The 19,278-nt window shown below is 42.3% G+C and overlaps 1 protein-coding gene and 1 long non-coding RNA gene across 4 annotated transcripts in view; both read right to left on the bottom strand.

Moving 5' to 3' along the window:
• flt1 (fms related receptor tyrosine kinase 1) overlaps window positions 1-19,278 on the bottom strand; it is a 57,016-nt gene that overhangs the window by 22,408 nt on the left and 15,330 nt on the right. For 2 of the 3 annotated variants that reach the window (XM_064331830.1, XM_064331831.1), the window contains exons 5-12: window positions 13,356-13,518; window positions 12,277-12,413; window positions 11,953-12,124; window positions 10,339-10,456; window positions 9,407-9,576; window positions 8,441-8,588; window positions 3,232-3,352; window positions 1,973-2,081 (exon numbers count right to left, since the gene is read on the bottom strand). In XM_064331830.1, coding sequence (XP_064187900.1) covers window positions 1,973-2,081; window positions 3,232-3,352; window positions 8,441-8,588; window positions 9,407-9,576; window positions 10,339-10,456; window positions 11,953-12,124; window positions 12,277-12,413; window positions 13,356-13,518 — 1,138 coding nt within the window. Of the gene's footprint in view, window positions 1-1,972; window positions 2,082-3,231; window positions 3,353-4,505; window positions 5,844-8,440; window positions 8,589-9,406; window positions 9,577-10,338; window positions 10,457-11,952; window positions 12,125-12,276; window positions 12,414-13,355; window positions 13,519-19,278 lie in introns of those variants that run through there. The other variant, XM_064331832.1, reaches the window with a different exon arrangement.
• LOC135253054 (uncharacterized) lies at window positions 16,210-19,275 on the bottom strand. Its single transcript, XR_010329522.1, has 2 exons — window positions 18,496-19,275; window positions 16,210-18,440 (listed from the first exon to the last, which is right to left on the bottom strand). It is a non-coding gene; the product is annotated as an uncharacterized LOC135253054 (long non-coding RNA).

Raw genomic sequence — 19,278 nt, forward strand, 5'->3', positions numbered from 1 at the left:
ACATATAATTTTGACCTCCAAAGAGGGGTGGTCGTGGAAGGAAATTTAAAAAAATAATTTTTTTAGAAAAAAAATAAAAATTGTAAAGTACAGATCCAAATTAGGGAAAGAAATATGTCTTTGTCCCAAACATTATGGAGCTCCTTGTATATGTACCCAAAACAGTTGCATGCAAGGGAGAACTGTTGTGCTCAACTTTAATCCATTACGTTTGTTGTACAGTTTATTTGCACAAAGTTGTATACACGTGTATGTTATGTGTTTTAATGTATTACATTTAGAAATGTAAAAGCACATATAAGGATCATAAAGCAATATTTCAAATGCTGTGTTATTCCTGAGTAAATGAACCCTATTTAGGCTAGCTGTGTATCTGATTGGTAGAGTACTTTTAAAGCTGTTAGGATAAGATGGAAGTTACATACGGGCGATTAAGTATGCGTAGTGTAACTTTCAGGTAGTGCTAGTGCGTCAGCCTGTAGTGTTATGCAACCTTTGTATATTTTATTTAGTGTTTTATTTTTGCCAAATTGTGTATTCCACTGTGTGTATTCCACAGTGTTCATTTTATCTCTGGACTTTTCAAAAATAAGATTTTGGGGAATTTAGACTCCTGTGACTTCCTTGTTATTCCTTAAGACACTTCTCCACATACAATTTGACAGCCTTTAGGGAAAAATGAGAAATATCTCAATGAAACGACCTGTCAAAATATGACTAAAATATACTCACCAGTCTAGTATAACAAAATGCATTATACAGCAGCGATGTATGGGGCCTGCTCACAGGCTAATAAGTATAGCTGACTAAAGCCTAATGACCAACAGGACAGATCAACATTTGTTCCAAATTAAAACAGTGGTCAGAACAGAAACAGAGGCCTTTGTGTGAAAAAAAGTGTGGCAAAAAATGTTTCCATCTACCAGAGAAAGAGAGAGAGAGAGACAGACATAACATGCTTTAAAACCCTGCAGGTTAAGCACAGATAATGAGCAGCTGAGGAAAATGTAATCAGCGTTCGTAGAGAATTGTAGAGTATTAAGGAAATGCCATTTTTATAACCTTTGATGACAATGCTGAATAAGCATTGTAGGTATAAGTAGCCAAAAGAATATGGTGAAAACAGTTTTTATTTACTTTAGCTATGTGAAACGTCCTGTGGAAACAGCCATCAGATAATGTTTATCTTTCCCAAACACCACCAGGACTCTCAAAATAAAATGCATTAGGCGGTACAGGGAAGTGGGCTGATAAGAACCACAGGTTCCTGTTCACTCATAAGAAACACCCCCACCCTGTAGTCATGGCAACTAGCAGCCCCTGCTGAGTGGCTCATCCTGTTAAAGTGCTGTCCTAGCGCACGGATGTGCCCCATGGTCTGGTATAGACTCTGGAACATGCCAGTGCTAACTGTGGCAGGCTGATCTACAGGGAAACATATAAATGGCTCTACGGTGGTTCATGGGAGAGATTCCGTTGGCTGGAATGTCATCATCCTATCACACAACAGCGACCCCCCCCCCCCCCCAACAGTCAATCAGGCATTTTCTGCTGTACATGAGGTGTTTTCATCCAACTCATGTCTGCGTGAATATGACTTGAAAACTGTGGTATGATAAGAAATGGCAACAGCAAATCAACAGCAGAGGGGTTGCAATGAGCATTGCAATGTGAGCATGATTGGACATTACAAATTGGAGGAAGAAGCAAAAACATTTTTTAAAATGTGGGCGCAGTGTTAAATATTCTCTAGGAGGTTGGAAAAATGGTGAGTTGGCTTAATGTTCAGCTTCTCTTCATTGGGGGTGCCAGTGTGTATGAATGCATCATGGCAGTGAATGACAATGACACCGTCACTTTGGGTTTCGTGGGGTCCCTGTCACATTTTCTGATTTCTTTGGGAGAGCGTCTGAGTGTGAGGTGCACTATCCTGGAGAGACCTTGAATGAAAACATGAACTCCGGTCTTGTACCTGTGACATAGAAGTAGATGTCTCGCTTGTCTTTTCCTACATGGTTGGAAGCGATGCAACGATACACTCCAGATACAGCAGCCTGAGCCACCATAAGAACCCCCACTGTCTGTGGAAACACACCCGCAGTCAGTGGCCCAGATACATCTACTAAATCAGCATCTTCCAGTCAGCTTCAGCTGTGCTGCAGATACCTACACTAAATGTGCAATAGATTAAAATACATTGCCTTCTATGCTACAGGTTATTTCCCTCATATTTTTGCCAACAAAACAGGAAACATATTAAGAAAGTACCACCCCTAAAGCAGCATAAAAAGAGAGCATGTACACTTTCTCAGGAAGAGAGGACACAGTCTATACCCACCAAAAACATACATGATATAGTCTATACTAGCCCACACAACACAGAGGGAGTATGGTCAGTAATAACACACCCAACACAGAGAGGGAATGTTTGATACAAATCGACTCAATACAGAGAGCATATATTCTATATTAACCCACCAAACAGAGACAGCATATATTGACAGCATTTATTCTATGCTAACCCACCAAACACAGAGAGTGTATGTTCTCTACCAGGGTTGCCCAATCCTGTTCTTTGAGATCTACAGTCCTGTTGAACAGCAAAAGATCTTGTTGAGCTGCCAATTAGTAGAATCAGGTGTGCCAAATGATGGTTGAAATGAAAACCTACAGGAGAGCAGATCTCCAGGAACAGGGTTGGGCAGCCATGTTCTATAGTAACCTGCCAAACACAGACAGCATATGTTCTATTCTAACCCACCCAACACAGAGTGTGTATGATCTATATTACCCACCCAGCACAGGGGGAGCATTTTCTAAACTAACCCACCCAACACAGGGGGAGTATGATCTATACTAACCCACCAAACACAGAGGGTATGGTCGATACCATACCCACCCAACACAGACAGGATCCAGTGTATGCAAGTGTATACTTGAATTACAGTTCTGATATCTTTGCAGCTCAGCAAATAGATGAAGGGAGAAACATGCATCAGACATTGGGATATGATTCAAACTTTTAAAAAAAGACTTAAAAGGGACTGAAGAAACAAAAGGGCCGAGAATAAACTTCTACAGGCATCCTTTCGGTGCTGGGTCTGCATAGCTCATCAGGGGGGAACTCTCTGACATCTTGGAAGAATACCTTATAAACTTCCTATAAAACATTTGTGACATAAATTTTGTGTCAGGGTGGGTTCCTGTCCCGCTGCCCAGTGGTGCACTCACCTTCTTCTTCCCCTCTAGGACTTCCTGCCTCTGACTGATGCTCAGGATGGCGTTCTCTCTAGACGTGACATTGGTTTTCATGATAACGGGATGTCTCTTTGTGTTGGACGGCAGTTCACACCTTTGAAAGGAGGAAGAGAAGAGTTGTCTCAGTTCAGCTGTGTTGACTTAATCATGTCTGAACGAGAGCAGCTGGCCTTGCAGGTGTGCATGGCTAATGCTCTGAGAATTTTCAGTCTGCCTCCATCACCGCCGTTATTACCAAATTAGTCATAAACATGAAACCTACAGTATAAGTGCCTGTGACCAACTGAATAGACCTGGGTCTGCCCTGGGTCTGGGGCAAAACTTTAACATGGCTGTTTCTGTGGCTCCTACTTTTACTGGACCCCCCAAGTTTTTGTCAGAAGAAGATTGTGCAAACCACCTCTTCCTAAAACCTGTCATGACTAAAAATTAGGGACTGATTTTTCAGTCGTCTTCAGGAAGTGCTGTAAGTAGATCCTGGAAGCTCTCCCCTCCCCTTTCCCCCAAGCCTGGATCAGAGGGGAGTCTCTGATTGCTCTTCCTCTTGGCTGTGATAATAAGTGCCAGTGTCCTGTCCTGGCCGGCAGGGCAGTGTCCTGTCCCACCCGTCCCGACAGATTGTCTGTCTCCCACGCCTCCCAGGATACTGCCTGCTGTTTTGGTTACACCTTCTAGAACACCCGCCTCAGTCCCTCCTTTCAAAATCCAGAAAAACAATAAAACTGACTGATCTGCAAGGAGACAGAATCTCACTACTCTAACCTCAACAGGGAGACCTGGCGTGGGACGCAAAGGCTTGTGTTTCTGCTATCACACAAACACACACACACACCTACACACACCCACACACACACACACCATAACAGTTAAACACACATGCACACACATATATACACAAACGTGTGCACAAGAACACTTACCTACCCGTATATACATGCACATGAGTATGGACACACACACACACACACAGACACACAAACGCACACACACACAACTCAAGCAGACTTAAACATTATTAAGGCCACTGAGGAGGACCCTGATTACTTCACAGATGTCTCCTGGATTTAAATTATACAGTGTACAAATAGTACAAGGTTTAAAGAGGAGTTCATAAATTTTATTGTTGATTTTAAATTTGCCCAAGGGATCATGACATTCAAATATACATTCATTCATTCATACGTTTATTTGCATGTGTGTATGTTTGTGTGTTGTTTATCAAACACAACCTAAACCACAACCATAAGTCAATCCTTTCATAATATTTAATGTCAGAACACATACATTTGATACAGCATAGAAAATTATTTTAACATTTTATTAGCCTAAAAAAATACATAGATTAGTTAGTGGTAAATTTATTAAATATGAGATTCATATATTACTTATAAAATATCTTTGCAAAGTAAATGAATCACATTGGGACAAACCCGTAGAGTGTAACATTACCATGTCCAATATGCACACATACACACTCTCTCTCTCTCTCTCTCTCTCTCTCTCTCTCACACACACACAGACACACACAAAAACACACACTTCCTCTCTCTCTCTCATGCACACACATGGACACAGAAACACATGCGCGCACACACACACACACACACACACACACAGTACAGCAAACAGAGATTCATTACAATACATTACAAAACATTACAATTACAAAACACATCATGCTGGAAGAAGACGTGGATAGGCCGTCACCGACACGCAGCAAGTAGCAGAGAATCTTTAGACTTTGAGACAAACAGCTGATAAATAGCCATGTGTTTGCTCTGCCATGGTCAGCCACACAGATATAAATAGGGGGACATGTGAAACCTGAATTCACAGCTTGTGCGGATGTGAGAGGCAGAGCAGAGGACCTGGCCAGTGGTGGCACTCTGCACATCCAATAGTACCAGTTTACAGGCAGTGGTTACTACAGGCCAGCCAGAGGGCAGCAGATAGCTGGGATTGCACATCCAGTGGCTCAATTCATCTGAGAAGGTTAACAGTGTGTAGGAGGGGAGAAATACAGCTCTCACTTCATATGGAGGAAAAATAAATAAAGGGAATATCTTCAGAATGGTTGGTGTCCTCCTCATAGTCCAGGATGCTCTGTCCTTACTGGGGTACCCCTCTACTCCACACCTCAAAACGGTTCCCCTCCTCTTTGCCATAGTTCTTCAGGGTCGCACAGAGGGCTAACACTGTCAGTGAGGCCACTTCCATAGAACACTCTTGATGAGCTATGATGTGGGGTTGGGGGGGGGGGGGTGTGAGAGAGGAGGGGGTTGTGGCTGAATGTGGGTGGGTGGGTGAGGTGGGGGGGTTCTCAAGAATAGATCAAGCTCTTGAGGAAGCGGACTGTGCCACGTTTGAAGACGGAGGGACAATCACTCTGGTGGGAAGCGTCTTGTGTTGGAGAGGAAGCCAAACAAGGAGAGGAAAGCGCAGTGGATTTGGCACAGGAAGCTGGCCGTGCCTCCTGACACACACAGATAAGAAGGGTCCCATGGCCGAGAGCGTCCCTTGGCCTCCACGGCCGGAGCAGAGTGGAGTGGGGCGGGGCAGGGCGTCAGGCTAGCGCTGCGCCGGGGCTACAAAGAATAAGGGCTTCATAAGGAACGGGTCCAGTCAGCTCAACATCAGCAGCACCATCACTGGGATGCTGACAAAACCTTCAGTGTCACAGTAGCACACACCTCTCTCCCTTTCTCCCACGCACACTCTCTCCCTCTTTCTTTCTCTCTCCCAGATCTGAGACCACATCAATCCTAATGCCTGTGGTATTTAATACTGACCAATCAGATTCATCTTTCTTTTTTTTAAAAAAAGGAAAAAACACATAGCTTTGAGTATTATTTCTAAATGAAACAGAAAACGTTCTGTTAACGATCTATTATGGAATTGGAACAAGGCATCTGTGTGGTGCAGGGCAGAGAGGTTTACAAAACTAAAATAATTCATAAAGCATCAACAGGTGGACCTGCAAGGTTTTGTCATGATAACAGCAATGTCACTGTACAACACCTACACACAGGAAAGTCAGTATGTGGGCTAGAGTCTGTCCATCCATGCACATGATCAAGCAGACAAATAGACAGACAAAAGATCAAACATAAATATCATTCTCTCTGGGGAAAAAAGAAAATGACAGAAAACATGGAAGACAGCATAAAACAAAATGTTTCCCAGAACTGTGCCCATGACAACTCATCTTGAGATCATGAAGAGGCTGCTATTATTGCCAAGCTTCAGGTGAGGGGAGGAGATGGACATGATGAGCACAGGGTGTGTGTAAGGTGATAGTAGGTTATATGTATGGCACATGTAAGGACACAGCAGGATGTGTTCAGGGCGTGCGGTATGAGAGTAGGATAAATGAAGGGTCCGTGTAAACAGCCATGTAGAAGGGTGTTTGCGAGGTCAGAGATTATCAAAGGTAATTATACTCATGACCACAAAATTGGGAGAATGTTCAATGTCCTGCACTGATGATTCCATTTTCTCAGCTTGACTATATATAACAACGCTTAAATAACTACACGTTTCACAATAAGAAAACGTGACAATGATGGAAAAATCATTTTCACCATATAAGATACATTGTAGATAAAATACAGAATTTCACTCATCTAAAAAATACATGCATACAGTCACTTTAATCATCTGGCTGTTCAGCTTAAGCTTTAATAACATGTATGCATGTGTGTGTGTGTGTGTGTGTGTGTGTTTGCGTGTGGGTGTATGTGAGTGCGTATGTATGTGCAAATGCATTTTGTGCATGTTATGAGTATGAGGGTGCAGACAGGAGTTGCGAGGATGTGACAGCTGTGAGTTTGTCTAGCCTGTCTCACTCTTTCTCATGAGAACTTTAAATAAATGGTGTGTCACCCTTTAAAAAGTGGCCACAGGACGCTTCTCAATACAGCAATAATAAACAACAATTTCAGTCTACATTCTGTGGAGGAAATCCATCAAATCACAGCGTTTGATTTACAGAGCCGCAGATCGTGACTGAGAGCACGGAACTATGGTCCATTGAAGTGTTTTTCTCTGTTCTTTCTACACACACACACACACACACACACACACACAAACACACTTTTGCTCTGGCTCTCTATCTCTATCGCTCTCCGTCTCTTTCTCATACTAACACACACACACACACACTCACACACACACACAAATTCCTAATCCCACACACTCACCCATATATTCTCTTTGATTCTATCTCTCTTCCACTCTCTTCCTCACAAACATGTACGCACGCACACACACACACACACACACACACTATGAATGACTAAGGAGCATGAATATGAATATGAGGAGGAAACACAGTCTGAACACACACTGAGATAGACACAATACCGGACTCAGACATGTCTAAACACACATATTCACACATTCGCACACAAATAAACATGCAGGCACCAACACATACGGACACACACACACCCTTTCTCATATGCACACACGCTTGCTCACACACACATACATACACACACTCACATCACGGGCCCCTGCCTACTCAAACCCATCTATACAAATATTTTTAAGCAAAGCACCAGTAAGGCATTCACTTTAAAGAATATAGTTTTCAACAATCGATTTAAACAATTTTGGAAAACAAAGTATATCACAGAACATTTACCGCTAGTTAAGCAGTACATCGTATCAGTGTGTTGTGCAACAGCATTATGCTTTAAGTGTAGACTGTGCACAGGATATGATTAGGGCATGTATGTGTAAGGTGAGAGCAGGATGTGTGTAGGATGTGTGTACAGTGACAGCGGGATATATTGGGTATGTGTAAGGTGAGAGCAGGATGTGTGTAGGGTGTGTGTACAGTGACAGCGGGATATATTGGGTATGTGTAAGGTGAGAGCAGGATGTGTGTAGGGTCTGTGTACAGTGACAGCGGGATATATTGGGTATGTGTAAGGTGAGAGCAGGATGTGTGTAGGGTGTGTGTACAGTGACAGCGGGATATATTGGGTATGTGTAAGGTGAGAGCAGGATGTGTGTAGGGTGTGTGTACAGTGACAGCGGGATATATTTGGTATGTGTAAGGTGAGAGCAGGATGTGTGTAGGGTGTGTGTACAGTGACACCGGGATATATTGGGTATGTGTAAGGTGAGAGCAGGATGTGTGTAGGGTGTGTAGGAGGTCAGTAAGGGTAAGACTTACGGGCCTTTCTCTGGACACGGGTGCCAAAGCCAGTGTATTTGGGGTGGAGGAAACCCCTGGGACGTGCAGAGCAGGGTCTGTCTGCTCCCATGGCGGTATGTCCCTGGATCCTGCAGGGACACCGCCTTCTCCCCAATCTGGGGCTTTACTGCACAAGAGTGGGGACACATGAATAACGCTCCCCCAACTCTGAATTCCCTCCAAAACTGAGCATCACACCAACACTGACTATCACCCAACATTTGACATCACCCCAGTACTCTGCATCCCCCCAACACTGACTATCACCCAACATTTGACATCACCCCAATACTCTGTATCCCCCCAACACTGACTATCACCCAACATTTGACATCACCCCAATACTCTGCATCCCCCCAACACTGACTATCACCCAAAATTTGACATCACCCCAATACTTTGCATCCCCCCAACACTGACTATCACCCAACATTTGACATCACCCCAATACTCTGCATCCCCCCAACACTGAATATCATCCCAGCACCCCAACTTTCGACATCACTCTAACACTGAGAATCACCCCAATATAAAACATCACCCCAAAACTGAACATCAACCTAATATTCTACATCACACCAATGCCGAATATCACCCCAATTGTCAACATCACCTAAACACTCAACATGAATCCAATATTTGATATGCTCACAAAATTGATCAGCGTGTGCTTTAGTCTTATGGTTATTGTAGATCGGTCTGGGTTAATGTTGGCTTCAGTATTATGACCATTGTACGTCATTGTGGCTCAATCTGAGTTAGTGTGGGCATTTGTGTCATAGGTAGTGTGGATCAGAGCAAGTCAAAATAAATTCCAGTGTGTAGGTCAGACTGGCATCAGTATAGGACAGTGAGGGATCAGTGTAAGTGAGTGTGGATTAGTGATGATCAGTGTATGCCAGTGTGAGGTTGGTGTGGGTAAGTGTGGGTTAAAATGGGACTCACCATTCACCACAAGTGAAAGAGTGAGGTTCCTGTACAGCCCATACTGCTGGATTCCCACCAGCACAGTGTAGACTCCAGCATCCTCTTCTGCCACGTCACGGATGAGGAGTGAACTGCCTTCCACATGATAACGAGAGCAGCTCTCTGCAGCCACCAGTCCATCCTTCAGCCTGGCATAGCAAACACACAAAGATCAGAGCTACTCACTCTGTATGCACAGAACACACAAAGATCAGAGCTACTCACTCTGTATGCACAGAACACACAAAGATCAGAGCTACTCACTCTGCATGCACAGAACACACAAAGATCGGAGCTACTCACTCTGTATGCACAGAACACACAAAGATCGGAGCTACTCACTCTGCATGCACAGAACACACAAAGATCAGAGCTACTCACTCTGTATGCACAGAACACACAAAGATCAGAGCTACTCACTCTGTATGCACAGAACGCACAAAGATCAGAGCTACTCACTCTGCATGCACAGAACACACAAAGATCGGAGCTACTCACTCTGTATGCACAGAACACACAAAGATCGGAGCTACTCACTCTGCATGCACAGAACACACAAAGATCGGGGCTACTCACTCTGCATGCACAGAACACACAAAGATCAGAGCTACTCACTATGCATGCACAGAACACACAAAGATCAGAGCTACTCACTCTGCATGCACAGAACACACAAAGATCAGAGCTACTCACTCTGTATGCACAGAACACACAAAGATCAGAGCTACTCACTCTGCATGCACAGAACACACAAAGATCAGAGCTACTCACTCTGTATGCACAGAACACACAAAGATCAGAGCTACTCACTCTGTATGCACAGAACACTCACCGTATGCTCAGAGCATACTCAACGCATACTGATAGAATACACAGAACACTTTAACATGCAGAAGATTTAGGGCACCTACCAAATTATCTCTGGTATGGGAAAAGCGCGGAGTTTAGGGGATAGCCGGTAGAATTTCTGCCCAGCAAGTGCATCAACCACGGGGCCATGTCTGTGCTTTAGCCGAATGAAGGGGCGGTCTGAAGGGACATATAGATCAGGTCACATAGAAAAGTGAAAAATGTAGACATAAATAGGGTTAAGTATGGGAGAACTCAGCACGATGTCAGGAATCATTAAATTCCCCAGCAACGAAAGGCAAAGGTGCCACTGGTCCATTGACTTCAATGAGGAAAAATGTATGTGAATAAAATAATACATTTGTATTCAACATTAGCATTACATTCTGTCAGGATGTAATATTAATATTTTGACAGTCTTTTGGGAGGAAAAGGTAAAGTACCACATAAAAAATGATAGGGATTTTGAAATGCCTATAGGCTGCATACAATAATTAGACAAGTGGATCAGTAATCTTTAGCAATGGTTTCAGTATCCTTCCGACATTTATCATTTCTTCCTTAAGTTCCCATGTAAGTTCGGAATGATATGTTTAGCATGTACAATAGAAATTAACATATTTTAAAATCATTTAGTGGTATAGATTCTGATTCTCTAAGGTTTATTGCATTAGTTCTTAGGTTTCCAAGCTATCTTTGAAACATAGAATGCTTACTCATCCAGTCCAGAGAACGCACAGCTATACTGGTTTGTGTGAGCAGGGACCACACACAAATCAGTTGCACTTCATACAGTTGTCTTTAGGCTTATTCCGACTGCAATTACTGACCTGACACCGCATATATAGAGTTTATTCAAAGTCTCAGTTTCAGTGAAAAACTGTCCGAGGTGTTATGTTCACAGTTATAAACCAATCGTTTCTATAACTACTAGGCCTGCAATTATTCATTTCCACCCTAAAGTCTTCTTCACCTTCCTCACACAATTAGTTTCGATAGCGCTTGATCATGCAATTTGTATCAAAGCGTCCGTCATTCAGTAGCTGAACAGCATACCGGAGGAGAGACTGACACATTTAAACTTGGGTACCAACACCTGCTGCCTATTGTCTGACAGGGGGGTTTTGTGAAAAAAATGGCACAAACTGCCTGTATTTCTTTACTGAATAAAGTTTTTTGGATTTTAAAAACAGTTATTTTAAGCACAAATATTTTGTAAAAGTCGTGGAAGGAGGAGGGTACTGCATTTACAGTGTTTGAGTAATTCTAATTTTAAACTCTAAAGAGCTGATGGTGTGGCCTCTGGCCATTTAACCAAATGTGAATTGTTAATTGTTCGATTACAAATCTAAAATTGTGAAGTACAGAGCAAAATCAAGAAAATGTGTTTTTGTCCCAAACATACACACAAACACAGCTGGCCATTTATTATTAATTGGTAACAAAAGGGGAAAACTCTCTGTTTAAAACTCTCACCATTGACAGTGATGGAGGTGTGTGCGATTTGAACTTGCACCAAAGGCAGAGACAGAGGAGGGCATGGTTAGAACTCTCATCATAGCTAGTGACAGAGATGGGTGAGATTAGAATTCTCACCATAACCAGTGACGGCAGTGGGTGTGGTTAGAACTCTTGCCACAGACAGAGACAGAGATGGGTGTGGTTAGAACTCTCACCATAGACAATGACAGAGGTGTTGGTTTCACGTAAGGTGGGGCCACTCCTGACATGACAGGTGTAGGTACCACGGTCAGATCGGCTCAACTGTCCAATAGACAGAACGCTGTGGAACATCACACTGGAGCTCCCCTTAACAATACGGCGGCTGATGGAGGCTGAGCTGTTAGCCTTCAGGAACAGAGAGAGGGAGATAAGAGGAATAAGAAACAGGAAAATGTCTTCCCAAGATGCCCAGTGTGCTGTATAGTTTCCATAGAAATTAGGGAAGGTAAACAGTTCCTGGAGCCATGCTACTCCCAGCAGCACATTTTATGTCTCACCTGCCCTGGATAGGTCCAGCTTATGGACACTCTGGAGTTCCACTCTGCTGTGGCAGTACAGCCTAGTGCAAGGCTCTCGCCCCGTAGCAGACGAACAGGGCCTGTGCTATTCAAGTACACATCCAGAATCTTATTGACTGCAGTGCAGAGAGAGAGGGAGAGAGACAGAGAGATCTGTTAAGAGAACTGACCCATAGAAAGTGGGCCACAACATAATCTGGCTGAACTAATACTGTCAGAGTAAAGGCCTATCAAATGACTAATTTTTGAGAAAAAAGAATTGGGCCGAGTGTAGCAAATATAACACCATCCACTATTGCGTCTTGCAGCTCATTACACACAACTAATAGCCTGACAATTACAATGTAAAGGTGCTATACACTAAGAAGAACGTACAGGGAAGATAGAAACAAAAACAGCACACATTTTGTTGGGAGAAAAGGTCATGAAACATACTTTTAACAAATTACAAATGACACCCAGCTGAAAGAGGGTTAGGGGTCCATATATCTATGCATCAAGATTAGCTGACTTAAGCTATTAAGCTCATTATAGAAATATAAACAATAAAAACCATCTCAACCCTGAGCTCAATGTACAGCAAAGGATGAATGAGAGCAAAGGCCTTTGTCAAGAAATCCATTAAAGCAATATAGCAAAATAAACTCTCCTTGTTTTTGTTATTAAGTATTAGATCACCAGTGCAGCCTATTTCTTTATTACTGTCCACTTTGTTACTTATGCCAAAATTAAGGTCAACCCTGAATGAATCATAGAAATATATACTTCACTTCCACAAAAATACATGAAACTACTAAGAACAATTTATCTTTGGCTTGGGTGAAATTCAGTGCAGCAAATGTGGAATAAAGAAACAAAGCTGGGAAAATCTGATGGGTTGTTGCTCTTCAAATAAAATGACAGCTTATCAGTACTCATGCTCAGCAAGCACAGCCTAACCATAGAAAAAGAACAATATGGGCTGACCTAGCACCAAAAGTCATTGTCTCAACACAATGTACTATATACACTGAGTGCAGTAAGCCTGTACACACTGTAACTGATACAGGTAAACTCACCTGGTCTGTGGGTCAGATATTTCAAACTATACAAAACCCCATTGAGTCTACTCTCACAGGAGAAGAGGCCAATGTAGTGGTATGTAGGGTTTGGGATGATGAAACCCTGTTTACTGTTCCAAATTATATTCTTCTGGTCTGGAATCAGCTTCTGTTCAGGAAACTGTTGGGGAAACAAAATGTCACGATAAGGACATACCTCCAACACAATGACATACCTGTTGAATCTAAGAAAAAAACAGCCCATGAACTCATGATAAGTTCAGAAATAATTATATGGACCTGTACATGAAGTCCTGAGGCAGTGCTTCCAGTGTCTACAGAACACACCCTGAGAATCTCTAGCATCCTCTCTCAAGGTCATTAGATATCTATAATAATCGATAATATCTCCATTGTTGAGGTGACTGGTTCTCCTCTCCCTGTGTGGTCACTTATTCCAATCACATGCCTGTCTGTACTGACCCCATAGTGGTGGAACAAACTTCCCAAAGTGACCAGGTCAGCAGAATCATTGGCCCTCTTCTGGCACAGATCAAGGACACACATCTTCAGATAGAATCTATGTTTCTCCTAAATTGCAATTTGTGCTGGATAACAGCATCTGCTAAATTGATAAAATATTATGTAATTTATATAACATTATTAAGAATATTGCAGCATGATGAGTAATATCTCTACAGTATTATGGGTAATATCTCTACACAGTACAGGGCAGTGATGAGTTGTCCAAAGAGCTATTTTCCCTTCTTGTATTCCTGAGGAAACATTCTGAGCCCACAACCCCCCCACCCCTGCCAGGAGCTATGTCCTCCGACACCCCCCCGCCCCCACCTTCCCACCTTTTGGGAGCAGGGTGAGACCCTGCGTATAGAGCTGGGTGGGGGTGGACTCAGGAAGAGGGAAACGTGACTCTAGCCCATCTCCTCACATCCTGTTAGTGGAGGATACAGCTCCCAGGGCTCCCCCTAAAGAGGTCAGGGCAGAGACCTGCTGGGTATGCTCACGGACCCAGTGAGAGTCCTGCCTCCTGGGCATTGTGCAAGGCGCCGGGCTGAAGCTACAGCCAAAGTCCCAAATCCATCCAGGAAAGAGGGAGTGCTTGGCAGTGTGAATGGCCTGGTGGGGTGGGGTGTGGGGGGTTGGACATGCGGTATTTTTAGAGTAATCACCTCCTTGGCTGTGCACAGATTTTAACTGGATATAAACATGGAAAGTAAATGGTAACTAAAGGAAGGGCTAGGGCCCGGATGTGGGGGGGTACATTATTACTGAAACCAGGTCTGCTGAGGTTTGCCCTTCGTGCCACAGTCGCAGGTATACCCAACACTTCTGAGTGTTATTATTCTGAATGTGCAGCAAAAATGAAACAAAATGTATTTTCACAGGCCCCCATATGCCCTGCTGATGGGCAGACTTTCATCAATCACTCCCACTTGTGAGTATGATTATTATTATTCATTCATTGTGGAACAACTTTTATCTTTTCTTTTTTGACTCAGCTGTGGAAAGCCCATCCCATCCTTCCCCTCATTCAAGTCAGAGAGGTGCACATTAGCATCCTCTGAAATGCATGCAGCCAGGAATTGCTTCATTCATTCACTCTGTAGTCTATCATATTGATAATCTTGTTTTGGCTCTGTTGGCTGCATAATCTTATGTCACAGTGACTGCACAGGTGGACCAAATTCACAGGCATGCAACTCAGAGGTGCTGCTACTGTGTCATGACATTGGGAATACCCTGCCAGATGAAACCCATCCTTCCTTGGTGGTGCTATAGCCAAATATGCACGACACAGTGGGGCTCTCAGCCACAGTCTGCATTTGCATGATCCAGGCTGAAGTGATGGCAGTCTTGTTCCAGGACTTCAGGGACAGTAGCATTGCTGCTCATGAGATTTGACAATACAGCATTCAAGTCCAAGTCAAGTTCATGAACACCCATCTCATTCAGGTTGACAATATTGGGCTGGACTACTAGGAGGTTACACTAGGCTGCACTCAACTACACTGAGCTATACTGAACTATAGATATACTGTACTGGGCCACATTGAACTATACTGGGGTCTATAGGGCTGCACTATTTAACAGATTGTAGTGGACCATACTGGGCTATCCTCTGCAATACTATGCTGGACTACACTGGACAACTGCACTAGACTTGTGCTGAGCTACACTAGACCATCTGTGCTATACTGTGCCGTTCGATACTGTGCTACAAATTTTATAACATGTTGAAAATATTCTGTGAATTTAGACAGAGACCCTTCTGTTTTATTGTATTCACTGTTTCGATCAACCTAACTACCAGCTCCATAAGGCCCCTGTTCACCCTTACTCATATATCTTTCTTTTCTTGACAAATCCGATACGTCCGGTACGTTTTAACACTGTGGCCTAAAACAAGAAACCAGATATGGATCCGATTTTTCAAAATCTGATACTGGAAAATACTGGTATACTGGAGGTAGTCTGTTCTGTCGGTATCAGATATGAATGTACACACTCCCACATACATCCTCTTTTGTCACTAACATTCTACAGGCTAATAATGTTCCATAATTAAGGACACAAGTTTATCTAGGGCAAGCGACCAAAAATTATTTCAACTTGCATTTACTATCTAAATCCCCATGGGGTTACTGGGGATTACTGAGATTTGGTGGATGCATTATTCAGCATAAGCACTGCACTTAAAAATTTGATCTTAAATTACTTGCATTTTTACATAGGCATATAAGAAATGGCTGGGATATTCCCCAAACACAACCTCAGCAGAAGTACCTGCTGCAGAATGCTGACTTGCAAAAGAAAATATAGTCACAGATGAGTCAAGAGATGGCACAGACAATTATGTAAAGAACATTTTATTTGTTCTGCAAGTCAAATCAATTACATCAAATTAAAAGTTATTCCGGCAGACACTTTGTTTCTTAATGCCATAAGTTACAACTCAGTCGCAGATAGCATCAAACAATGCCTATTGAAGTTTAAAGTTGATTCAAATAATGTAACTGCACTTTACTTGGATAATGCAAGTTACACGTTGCCTTACACAATGAATCCCTCAAAGATGCCAAAAGTCATTCATAACATGTAATGTTCACATTGTGACACTTGTGAGTGGCATCTGGCCTACCAATTTCCAAGCTGGCAAAGTACTGAGAGTAGTCAAAGAGATTTTCAAGTATTATCTAAGCAGAAAGTTGCACTACACATAATTTCTACACAGCAAGGTCCAGGTTTGTATTTGTTGTAGTTCATTGAAAATTATTTAACAAGGGTAGGACTATGACTGAACTAGAGGAGTACTGGGAACAAAACAAAAGTCAACAAAATCATTCCAAATATTGTCAGATGGCAAACTGATACTTGACTGCTTCGATCGACAAGTTACATTAAGCACTGCCAAAGGATGACAGAGGACAGTGTGAAACATCTGATCATGATTACATTTAATCATAAATTTTAATCCTTGCATTTTTACTTCATTCGTGTTCATCTGTTCTAGCCTTTCATTTTTAAAAAAGCCTATAATGCTGCAAAATGCTTAATTGTTATGATTGGTCTTATTTCATTTTTGTGAAGGAAGTGTGATTGAATTTTGTATGTCCAACTTCCATTGCTTAAAAAAAACATTTGCCGCCAAACACTATACACTTCAGTGCAGGTCAATGCACTGAAAGCTGGATGTGGCACTGTGGGAACATTGCTGCAGATAAGTGGTTGCCAACCCTGCTCCTGGAGACCTTGTCTGTGCTTAATTTTTGCAAATCTATGTAGAGTATTTGGGAGGGGCAATGTGATAATTGACTGACAAGCAGGCTCCATCAGCCTCTCACTGAGGGATGACTGAATTTCAGGTGAGAGTACTCCGCTAGATAAACTGGTCTCCCAACCCATGAAAAATGGGAGCGTGTTAACAGCATGTTAAAATCAAGTGAAAACAGCTGATCACATATATTGGAGAATAATTCAATCTGATGAGACAGCTGCATCAGACATGAGTGTAAATACGACCATGGTGTGTTGCAACTCCCAACATAATACATTATTATGTTAGTGACAGAAGAGGATTCCTGCTGGAGTGTTTTCATTCATATCAATGGCATTGGAATCTGATCCAGGCTGCCTCCAATGACATAAAATCAGCAATATAAACAAATCTATGCTAAGGACAGTGTGATGCCGATGTGGCCTTCTCACTGTCTCTCAGGCAATGACACGCTGCTAAATACAGTGCAACCAGTGCTGCTGTGGGTCCCTAGCGAGACTGATGGTTTTTTATTATGCACAATTTCTTTTACTAGTGGGGCTGATCTATTAAACTGAGACATATATTTCTTAATTTCAGATTTTTCAGCATTGTACGCTGAAGTGCATCTTTGTCTCCATTTCACCAGTCTTGCAGTGACCACATAGCTGTACCTTGTTTGGAAACCAAAATTTTAGCTTTGTGTGAAATTATTGAACTTGAACTTACTTCAATACATAACACCAAGAATGCAATTTTAACTCAAGATAATGTCCACAATATGGTAAATTCTGCCAAAAGAAACGCAATGTTTAGGGGACTGTATTAAAGCAAGCTTTTACAATTTTTACTATTTTGGGCAAATATCTGATTGTGTGGAGAATACGGTAGCCACCTTTTCATCAGCAAAAAATCTCTGATATTATGAATGCCAATCCACTATAAATTCAGAGATATTTAATGGACTGATAATTGCGCCATAAAAGTAAAGTGAATTTTCATTGCTACCAGCCTTCATTTTCCTATATCCAAACCTGATGCAGTTGATAGCATTAGATCTGACATTTATATTAGGAAAACAATGGAATTGACTGTCCTTCACAGCAACTGTAAGTAAAGACCTTCAAACTGAACTGCTTTAAATGTCCTATATAAATTATCATTAGTTATTATTTATGATAGCATATGACTATTTCTGTCTCACACAGCTCTCTCTCTCTCTCTCTCATGCAGCTGTTTCTTTGACTTACATAACTGCCTCTGTCTTACACAGCTGCCTCTCTAATACAGCTGCCCCTATCTTATGCATATCTTTCTGTCATACACAGCTGCCTCTCTAATACAGCTGTCCCTATCTTATGCATATCTTTTTGTGTCATACACAGCTGCCTCTCTAATACAGCTGTCTCTATCTTAAGCAGCTGTTTCTGTCTTACACAGCTGCCTCTCTAATACAGCTGTCCCTATCTTATGCATATCTTTCTGTCATACACAGCTGCCTCTCTAATACAGCTGTCCCTATCTTATGCATATCTTTTTGTGTCATACACAGCTGTCTCTATCTTAAGCAGCTGTTTCTGTCTTACAAGCTGCCTCTCTAATACAGCTGTCCCTATCTTATGCAGCTGTTCCTGTGTCTCTCTGTCCCTAACATGACTACTATTCTGTCTCTCAGAGCTCTGTCTCACTGTCTCTCATCGATTATGCTTCCTGTTTGTGGGAGCAGAGTAAATTAGGTGCAAGGAAGTGGGAATGCTTGGAAAGAACCTACACCACAACACCTCCGGAAACATATAAGATCTTCTATACTCTCCACTCACTCAGCCACAAGAGGATGTGGCATTGGTTCAATTATTGGTAGCATTATGGTGTGTTAGCAGTGCAATCATGGAGCAGGTATAGGTGTTCAGGTGTGGGAAGGGACACATTGGTAATTGGAATAGTACTGTAATGCTGAAATATTTATATTTAAGTGATGGGTGGTGGTATGGGGCAATAGTGCAGTAATGGTATAGTGGTAGAGGTTGTGATAGTAAACTGATGGTGTAGTAATGGTGCACAGTGATGGTACAATCTGTACATTTGATGTGCAGTAACAGTACAATAATCCATGGACACTGGCGTGTGTGTGTGTGTGTGTGTGTGTTTGTGCGGAGTGAAGAACTT

The sequence above is a fragment of the Anguilla rostrata genome, chromosome 4 (assembly GCF_018555375.3).
Source record: "Anguilla rostrata isolate EN2019 chromosome 4, ASM1855537v3, whole genome shotgun sequence".
Classification (NCBI taxonomy): Eukaryota; Metazoa; Chordata; class Actinopteri; order Anguilliformes; family Anguillidae; genus Anguilla; species Anguilla rostrata.